Source organism: Herpailurus yagouaroundi, unplaced genomic scaffold (genome assembly GCF_014898765.1).
Source record: "Herpailurus yagouaroundi ecotype Mexico unplaced genomic scaffold, PumYag 141, whole genome shotgun sequence".
In the NCBI taxonomy this organism is placed as follows: Eukaryota; Metazoa; Chordata; class Mammalia; order Carnivora; family Felidae; genus Herpailurus; species Herpailurus yagouaroundi.
In genome coordinates this window covers 17148534-17158995 of record NW_024412396.1, presented here as the reverse complement: position 1 = coordinate 17158995, position 10462 = coordinate 17148534, and the positions used below count along the sequence as shown (strand labels likewise).

General features: G+C 37.7%; 1 protein-coding gene across 1 annotated transcript; it reads left to right on the top strand.

The window, feature by feature from the left end:
• The first annotated feature begins 3289 nt into the window (after window positions 1–3289).
• Window positions 3290–5093, top strand: LOC121031385 (transcription factor BTF3-like). Its single transcript, XM_040476477.1, is given in 3 exon segments — window positions 3290–3337; window positions 4465–4644; window positions 4647–5093. Coding segments are annotated over 3 exon segments (675 nt in total).
• Window positions 5094–10462: the final 5369 nt, after the last annotated feature.

The window sequence follows — 10462 nt, the reverse complement described above, 5'->3', positions numbered from 1 at the left end:
GCTGAAAAAAACCTTATGTGCAGTTCATAGTAGTTAGGCAGGAGGGGTCCCCTCTTACTTGTAGGAGGGGCAGCCTTTTTGTTCTATTCAGGCCATTGGATGAGGGCCACTCATATTAGGGAGGGCAATCTGCTCTACTCAGTCCACCAATTCAAATGTTAATCTCACCCAAAATACCCTAACAGGGGTACCTGGGTGGCTCAGTCGGTTAAGCAATGGACTTGATTTTGGCTCAGGTCACAGGTCACGATCTCAGGTTGTGAGATAGAGCCCCCAAGTTGGGCTCTGCTCTGAGCGAGGAGCCTGCTTGGGACACTCTCTCTCTCTCTCTCTCTCTCTCTTTCTCTCTCTGCCCTGCCCCTGCTCATGTGTGAGTGCACTCTCTCTCTCTCTCTGAAAGTAAATAAACTTAAAAAAATAAAAGACACCTTCACAGACACATCAAGAACAATTTTTAACCAAAAATCTGGGTACTCGTGGCCAATCAAGTTGATACATAATATTAACCATCACATATTCCAAAAAGCAGAGGATGAACTTGAGTGCTTATTTAATATCCAGATTTTTATTACTATGCAAATGAAAATCAGCATTCTAGTGTCTCTTGTGGTCCAGAAACCCCATAAAAAAAACAAAAAAACCCAACTTTGATACATGTATCAAAAAAGTTATAATAAAGCCATCATTGGTACAGTGTCACTTAAAACAAAATTTTCAGAGGGGTGCCTAGGTGGCTCAGTCAGTTAAGCATCTGACTCTTGGTTTTGGCTCAGGTCATGATCTCATGGTTCTAAGGGATCCAGCCCCATATCGGGCTCTGTGCTAGCAGCACAGAGCCTGCTTGGGATTCTCTCCCTCCCTCTCTGCCCCTCACCGGCTTGCACCCTTTCTCTCTTTCTCTCAAAATAAATAAATAAACTTAAAAAAATAAAAAAGAATGAGTTGTCCCAGAAACCTCCAAAAGTGCCCCTTAGTATCCCTGCTTTCTATCATGATAAGCTCATCTTGTACATTTCCTGCCCTAGATCTAGGGTCAGCCATTTCTTCAAGGAGCCCTGCTTCTTTTTGTTGGAAAATAGCATTCAGAGACTACAGCACTGGGATGCCTCACCACTTTTGGACTGTCATTATTTCTATGCCCACTCTGTAGACAAAGCTAGGAAACATGTGAATTTTTGAAAGAACACTAAATTATGAATTCATATAGTTATTTCCAAATCAAATGAAATTAGAGTTTTCCCTTAAATTCTTTGATTTTATATTTTTATTTATATTTTATATTTTTGTATCTTTTATTACACAGAAAATATTTAATGAAATTAACATAATTACTTGTTTATGCATTATATATATACATATATACATATATATACACATATATACATATATACATTTGTGTGTGTGTATATATATATATATATATACACATATACATATACATAGTGCCCAAAGTAGTTTCAAAGTGACAATACTAATATTACCACTAACAATAGAACTACCAATTACAACTGACTATTTTATTTACTTAAGATATATCCTGCCAGGAAGGTATATCAAATGATTGAGTTTTAAAGTCATTTCAAATACTTTTTTCTGTGTGGTTATACCATCAATGATATACTCCAAAGTTCACTTGTATCTATTTGTTTCACATTTTTAGGGATTTTCTTTTCCTTTTGATTCAAGTTTGTTTGTTTTTTTTTTTTTTTAATTTACATCCAAGTTAGTTACTATCTAGTGCAATGATGATTTCAGGAGTAGATTCCTTAGTGCCCCTTACCCATTTAGCCCATCCCCCCTCCCACAACCCCCCCAGCAACCCTCTGTTTGTTCTCCATATTTAAGAGTCTCTTATGTTTTGTCCCCCCTCCCTGTTTTTATATTATTTTTGCTTCCCTTCCCTTATGTTCATCTGTTCTGTGTCTTAAAGTCCTCATATGAGTGAAGTCATATGATATTTGTCTTTCTAATTTTGCTTAGCATACTACCCTCTAGTTCCATCCACGTAGTTGCAAATGGCAAGATTTCATCCTTTTTGTTGCCAAGTAATACTCCATTGTATATCATTGGGGTGCATGTGCCCCTTAGAAACAGTACACTTGTATCCCTTGGATAAATACCTACTAGTGCAATTGCTGGGTCGTTGGGTAGTTCTATTTTTAGAGGAACCTCCATACTGTTTTCCAGAGTGGCTGCACCAGCTTGCATTCCCACCAACAATGCAAAAGAGATTCTCTTTTTCTGCATCCTTACCAACATCTGCTGTTGCCTGAGTTGTTCATGTTAGTCATTCTGACAGGTGTGAGGTGGTATCTCATTGTGGTTTTGATTTGTATTTCCTGGATGATGAGTGATGTTGAGCATTTTTTCATGTGTCGGTTGGCCATCTGGATGTCTTCTTTGGAGAAGTGTCTATCCATGTCTTCTTTCCATGTCTTCACTGGATTGTTTTTTTGGGGGTGTTGAGTTTGATAAGTTCGTTATAGATTTTGGATACTAACCTTTTATCTGATGTGTCATTTGCAAATATCTTCTCCCATTCCGTCGGTTGCCTTTTAGTTTTGCTGATTGTTTCCTTCGCTGTGCAGAAGCTTTTTATTTTTTATTTATTTATTTTTTTTAATTTTTTTTCAACGTTTATTTATTTTTGGGACAGAGAGAGACAGAGCATGAACGGGCGGGGGGCAGAGTGAGAGGGAGACACAGAATCGGAAACAGGCTCCAGGTTCTGAGCCATCAGCCCAGAGCCTGACGCGGGGCTCGAACTCACGGACCGCGAGATCGTGACCCGGCTGAAGTCGGACGCTTAACCGACTGCGCCACCCAGGCGCCCCGAAGCTTTTTATTTTGATGAAGTCCCGATAGTTCATTTTTGCTTTTGTTTCCCTTGCCTTTGGAGATGTGTTGAGTAAGAAGCTGCTGCAGCTGAGGTCAAATCTTCCAGATTGTCCATTTTATTGGCATATAATTCCTCACAATATTCTCGTACTATTGTTTGTATTTCTGCTGTGTTGGTTGTGATCTCTCCTCTTTCATTCTTGATTTTATTTATTTGGGTCCTTTCCTTTTTCTTTTTGATCAAACTGGCTAGGGGTTTATCAATTTTGTTAATTCTTTCAAAGAACCAGCTACTGGTTTCATTGATCTGTTCTGTTTTTTGGTGTCAATAGCATTGATTTCTGCTCTAATCTTTATTATTTCCTGTCTTCTGCTGGTTTGGGGTTTTATTTGCTGTTCTTTTTCCAGCTCTGCAAGGTGTAAGGTTAGGTTGTTGATTCAAGTTTTTTATATGAACCATTCACATGGTTCCAAAGTCAAAACTATAAAACAGAACGTAGTAAGCGAAGTCTTTTCAACCCTTTTTGTCCCTCAATTTCACAAAAAAAGGGCTTTTTTTAAGGGTACAGAATTGGACCAAATTGTTAAGAAAGCCTGATACCAGAGGGAGGTTCAACAGAGCATTGTTGGTAATAGCCATAGGGGAAAAAATTAGCTATTAATGAATTAAGACTTATCATTCAAATCAGTTAAACATGTTATAGGTCCAACCTATAACAAAAAGAAATTTTCTTGTGGTGCCTGGCTGGCTCAGGCAGAACATGCGACCCTTGATTTCAGGGTCATGAATTTGACCCCCACATTGTGTAGAGATTAAATAAATTAAAAAAAAAGAAATTTTCGTCTTTCTGGTGAAGTGCCTTACTTGGTTTCTTTAACTATGATTCAGTCAGTCACTGGAGAGAGGAAAATAGTCACACAAGTCTTCACTATAAACAAGAGGAAAACAAAGCAGCTTCCTGCAGACTGGAAAAATATCTCCAAATTTTCTATTTATAAACAACTAACTGAATATATGATGCAAGGAAAAATTCCTATTCAAAATAGCAAATGACACATGCACACAAACCCTAGGCCTACACTTAATAAAAATGTGCAGAACCTATAGGAAGAAAACTAAAATTTTACTAACATATATGATAGAATAAATGGAGAGAAACACTAGTTTGTTTAGTCAGAGTCAATATTCTAAAGATGTTGATTATTCCTAAGTTATAAATTCAATACAATCAACGTCAAAATTAGTTTTTTGGAAACTTGAAAAGTGATTCTAAAGTTTTCATTAAAGTACATATTGGGGCACCTGGGTGGCGCAGTCGGTTAAGCGTCCGACTTCAGCCAGGTCACGATCTCGCGGTCTGTGAGTTCGAGCCCCGCGTCGGGCTCTGGGCTGATGGCTCAGAGCCTGGAGCCTGTTTCCGATTCTGTGTCTCCCTCTCTCTCTGCCCCTCCCCCGTTCATGCTCTGTCTCTCTCTGTCCCCCCAAAAATAAATAAACGTTGAAAAAAAAAAATTTAAAGTACATATTGTCTTGGAACATTTGGAAAAGTATAATTGGGGGCATCCCTACCTGTGTGCCCCTAATCCCAGGTGGTCTGCCTGCAACCCCTTGAGTGACAACCCTAGCTCCCTGAACAACCCCACTTCCACCCCGACAAGAAGAAAGGAACTATCGTCAGCCAGGAGAAACTCGCCACACTGCAGGCACAAGTACGCACGGGTGGAAAAGGAACTGCTTGCAGAAAGAAGGTGGTTCACAGAATAGCTACAGCAGAAGAGAAAAAATCTTTAGTTCTCCTGAAAGAATATTAGGAGTCAACAATATCTCTCACACTGAAGAGGTGACTATATTTACAAATCAAGGAACAGTGAGGCATTATCACAACTCTAAAGTTCAGGTGTCTCTGGCAGCCAGTACTTTCACCATTACAGGCCATGCTGAGGCAAAACTTCTGACAGAAAGCCTACCCAGCATCTTAACCCAGCTTGGTACAGACAGTGGGACTAGTGTAAGGAGACTGGCAGAAGTTCTGTCTAAACTCTCTGGGGATGGAAAAGCATCACTTGCTACTGAAGAGACTGATAATGAAGTTCCAGATCTTGTGGATAATTTTCATGCATTTCCAAGAATGCAACAATGTGATTGGAAGTTGGCTTCTGAAGAAGACAGAACTCAAAGAAGTTACTGGGAGATGCTACTTTACAGTAGCATCTGCTACTATTTATATCTGCTACTATTTATAACTGCTTTTTAAAATTTTGTTCATGAACCTGATAAAATCTAGATCTGATAGTTTTAAGCCCAAGTCCCCTAGCCACTAGCAGCTCTTTTCAGTTTTTTGCTTGTCACAATTCATTCTTCACAGCTAATTAAGCTGAAGAAGCCTGGGAATAAATTTTGAAACAGAGGTTAATGAAGTTCTTTGCCTAGTTAAAAAAACAACACATAATTGGGGGAGAATTTAGCACACTAGATATTAAAACCTACCATAACACAACCTTAGTGCAACAGCACTCAATTGAATAGAGTCTATAAATAGACCAATGAAAATATGTTAATTTGCTCTATGATTACATTTCAATATAGGGAGAAAGACAAAACTATTCAATAATTATATTGGGATTATTAATAGCAACTTTTTTGAAAAAGTTGATTCCTATATCTTTTTATTTAACGAATCATTTTATGATAAATTAAAAATTAAATGTAAAACAACCTGAATTATAAATGTCCTAGGAAGTATATTTGACTCTTTATTATGACAGGTAAGCTGAGAAAAGTGTCCTTATTAAAAAACATTAAGTGATGGACCTTAATATGCTCAAAAGACATACGAAAAAATTTAATTAAAAACAAAATATGGGGGCGCCTGTGTGGCTCAGCTGGTTAAGCATCCGACTTCGGCTCAGGTCATGATCTCACGGTTTGTGGGTTCAAGTCCTGCGTCAGGCCCTCTGACAGCTCAGAGCCGGGAACCTGCTTCGGATTGTGTCTTCTTTTCTCCTTGCCCCTCCCCTTGCTTGTGCTGTCTCAAAAATAAATAAATGTTAAAAAAAAAAAAAAAGCAAGAAATCTTAAAAGCATTTATGAGAGCCCAAGGAAACTGCTTTCAACTTAAAGGCAGAAGGTGAAAGAGTTTTTGCAGGGACAAATACCAAACAACTCAAATACTGTATCTGAGAAATGAATCAAAGGAAAAGAAATGAGATCCATAAAAATATCCCTTAAGAGAAGTAAGCATTTTATGCACGATAAAATTGATGTTGTGGATTGTTGGACCAGAAAAGGAAGAAGCCACAGGCACTGAACTTTCCCTTTTAACTTAAAAATCAGGTGCCTTATATATACCATGAGAAATGTTTACATATGTTCATCAAAACACATGGACAAGTATGTTGGTAGTAGCACTGTTCATACTGGCTTCAAACTGTGTGGAAACCACACAGATGCCCATCAAGAATGGAATGGATACACAGATTGTGGAATATGCACAAAGTGGAGTAATGCACAGCAAAAAAAGATAATTACAAACTGCAAAATTAATGAACCTCACAAACCTAATGTTGAACAAATATAGAAGAATCTGTTTATATAAAACATAAAACAGGCAATAACCATTATCCTGATTCCTAACAAAATGTCATGTTCATAGAGTGGAAGACTCAGTGGGGTCGATTCCCAAATTAATCTGTAGATTCAAAGCAATTCAGTCAAAATCCCAACAATTTTTTTGTGTGTGTGGATATTCAAAGGGTGACTTTGAAATTTATATGAAAAAGCAATAGGCAAGAATACCAGCAGAGTCAAGTAAAGCAAGGTGGAAGAATCTGCTCTATCTGATATTAAGACTTAATATGAAGCTAAGGTATGCAAGACAGTGGTATCAACTCAAGCATAGAATAGACCAATGGAACAGATTAGAGAGCTTAGAAAGAGAATGAATATATGGATACTAGATACAAAAATTGGTACTGCAGAGTAATGTAGAAGGCACAAACTTTTCAGTAACTGAGACTGGGCGATTTTACATTCACCTGGAAAAAAGAAATGAGAAATAACCCCAAAATCACAGCATACACAAAAACCAATTCCAGGGAAATAATCAAGTTACATAAGAAAAGGTAACACAGCTTCTTAAAGATAAAATATGAGACTATTTTCTTGACCTTGAAATGAGGAGAGGCACTTAAATTTTTAAATTTTTTAAAATGTTTATTTATTTTTGAGAGAGAGAGAGTGCGAGAGGGCTAGAGAGACAGGGAGTCACAGAATCTGAAGCAGGCTCCAGGCTCTGATCTGTCAGCACTAAGCCTGACACGGGGCTCTAACCCACCAACTGCGAGAGGAGAGGAATTTTAAATAAGACACATAAGGAATTAACCATAAAAATATGGATAAACTTAATATTATAATCAAGAAATCTTTTTTAAGTTTGAGAGAGTGGGGGAGGGGCAGAGAGAATCCCTCCGAGTCCACGTGGACAGGGCCAACAGCACAAAGCCCAATGCAGGGCTCGAACCCATGAACCATGAGATCAAGACCTGAGCCAAAATCAAGTCAGATGCTTAACTGACTGAACCACCCAGGTGCCCTACAAATTTTTTTTTTTAACTTTATATATTTATTTTGAGACAGAGAGCATGAGCAGGGAAGGGACAGAGAGGAGAGACAATCCCAAGCAGGCTCAGTGCTGTCAGCACAGAACCGGATGTGGGGCTCGAAATCATGAAACTGAGAGAGATCATGACCTGAGCCAAAATCAAGAGTCAAGACACTTAACCGAGCCACCCAGGAGCCCCTAATCAAGAAATCTTCTTAATAAAAAAAAATACCATTAAAAAAGTGAAAAGCCAAGCTACAAAGTAGAAGATATTTGCAGTGCATATATTCAATAGACTTATTTCCAGAATAAATACAGAACTCTTAAAATCAAGAAGAGACAGTCCCCAAAGAGGATATCTAAAGGTTTTTTTCAAAAAATGGAAAACATAACCCCATTAGTCATCTAGAAAATCCACATTAAAAAATATGTAACTTGTGACCTAGTGATTACACTCTTAAATATACCATATATCCATGCATATGTTTACCAAGACATGAATGTTCTATAGCAGACTTGTAAGACCCTAAAATTGAAAACAATCTCAATATCCATATATTGGTGATAGATATTAAGTGACATACAAAAATGAGTCACAGAAACATGTGGGCAAAAGAAGTCAAAATACAAAATACATTATGATCTCACTTATGTAGAGTAAAAAATAGGAGATGAAAAAATAAACCAATGTTGAGAATGCATGAATCACTTTCAAAACTATGAAGGATAGCAAGTGACTACCATAAAGTTAGGATAGCGTTGTATAGAAGATAAACTAACACACTGTAAAATTTTGAAATTTGAGCAAACATTGATTTGAATCTGGGCAGCACTAAACTCCTGTCAAGAGCTAGGGGAAAGGCTCTTATAGAGCAGACAGGAAGCAAAGCAAGGAAATTATTTGATTGGCTATAGCTGAAGCAATTGCCTTATCTGTGAAAGCCAAGTTGCTGTTTGTGATTGGCTGTCTGTAGGTTTTTCAATTTCCTAACCTTGAGGCACCTCAAGGAATTTACTCTGTTTTAGGTTTTAGTTTGAAGTAGGCTGCCATGGATTAGAGCTTCCTTGTTTTAGTACGTGGTCATGGTAGGGCAGGAAAGGGAGGGAGAAATCATTGGAAGGGATTCTTGGGTCCTGGCAATATTCTAGTTCTTCACCTCAGCAATTACATAGGTGTTAGCATTCTGACAATTCATAAAGTTGTATATGGGGTCTGCTAATCTCAATAAAAGAGCAATCTGTTTATCCATGTATGAGTCAGTTACTTAGGAATACATTTCCCAAATGATATCTAAGACCTTTATGGAAAAACATTAAAGGAAACTGAATAATGGAGATATTCATGTTCAGAGTTTGGGTCACTCCTAACCCACTCATATCCACTGTCCCCAAACCTGTTCATTCTAGTCCTCATCTCAGCTAATGGCAATTCATTTCTAGTTGTTCAGGTAAAATCTTTACTCATCCTGACTTCTCACAACCACCACAGTCCACCAGCATATCCCCTGGGAAATATCTTTACCCAAAACCTGATGACCACTTTCACAACTTAAACATCTTGGTTTAAGTCATTATATTTTGCCTAATTATTGCAATAGTCTCGTTTCTGTTCCTGCTCTTGGCCCCATTTCATCTTTTCTAAGCATAGCAGCCAGAGTAATTCTGTTAACATAAATTTTATTATCACTTCACCTAAAAATCCCTATAGACTTAAAATGGCCTGTAATGCTTTGTACCAGCTGCTCACCTACCCCCATTACCTCTCTGAAATACTTTACAACCTTTCTCCTTGGTTACCCTGCTCCAGCCATAATGGCTCCTAGCTGCATCTTGGTTCACTGTTTGAAACAAGCATACTTTATGTGCTGGAAGAGATGCAACTAAAGTTTGAAAGACAGAATGAATCACAGAAGCCATGTTAAGGACTTGTCGTAATTTACTTAATAAATTGCCTATAATGCACAAGGCCCCATCCTAAGTATTTGAAATAGAGCAATGGGTTAAAAATAATTTTAAAAACCTTGTTCTCAAGCGTGCATTCAAGTGAGAAGCAAATAAACCGAAGTTCAATGTTAACTATATGATATAATGGTAAATGTTATGAAAATAAAGCAAGTGGACAGTGATGGCAAGTAGTGATTTTAAGAAAATCAGAGTACTCAAATGGCAATAGGAAGCAGTTGTAGGCATTTGAGTATCATTTTTTGGAAAAGATAATGCTAGGGGACATAAAAATATTTAAGAAATTTTCATATTTCTCAGGTTTATTTTTTATCAAGTTGCAGTCTTCTTCACTGACTTATTAGTACGAATATCCAACCATGTAATTTGTTTTCTAGGCTAAGTGCTTTAATGGAATTACCTCAAGAAGGAAAACTGGTTAAGACTTTACTCAAGGATTTAAAGTTCTTCTTTTTTTGGGGGGGGGGGGGGGGTGGAGGGTACCTGGGTGGCTCAGTTGGTTAAGCAGCTAACTTCGACTCAGGTCATGATCTCACGGCTGGAGTTCAAGCCCCGTGTCCGGCTCTGTGCTGACAGCTCAGAGCCTGGAGTCTGCTTCGGATTCTGTCTCCCTTTTTCTCTGCCTCCCTTGCTTGCTCTTTCTCAAAAATAAACAATAAAAAAAATTTTTTAAAACGTTTTAAGTAATTGAACCCCAAAACATTTTAATGACTTGTTCTGACAAACACTGGTTCGTGTTACTTCACCATATAATCACTAGTAGCTTTACTTTCAAATTTATGTCAATTTATAATTTATTACTTTGGTGGGATTTGTTTAACGTAATTACTAAAGTGTATTTGTGTATTTACTGGAGTTCTAGAAATAGTGCATAAATGAGCCCTATTTGGAAATACAACTCACTGAAGATCAAACTATCTTCTATGTGCAAACCTTGGGATTTCAGTTAATCAAGATGTTTCCTAAACAGCTCCTTTGATGTCTCCAAACTAATTTCAGTCCTTAGTCTTGAGCCCTATCCATCTTCTGCTTCTAAATTTTCCATTAACAAGAATTTGTAA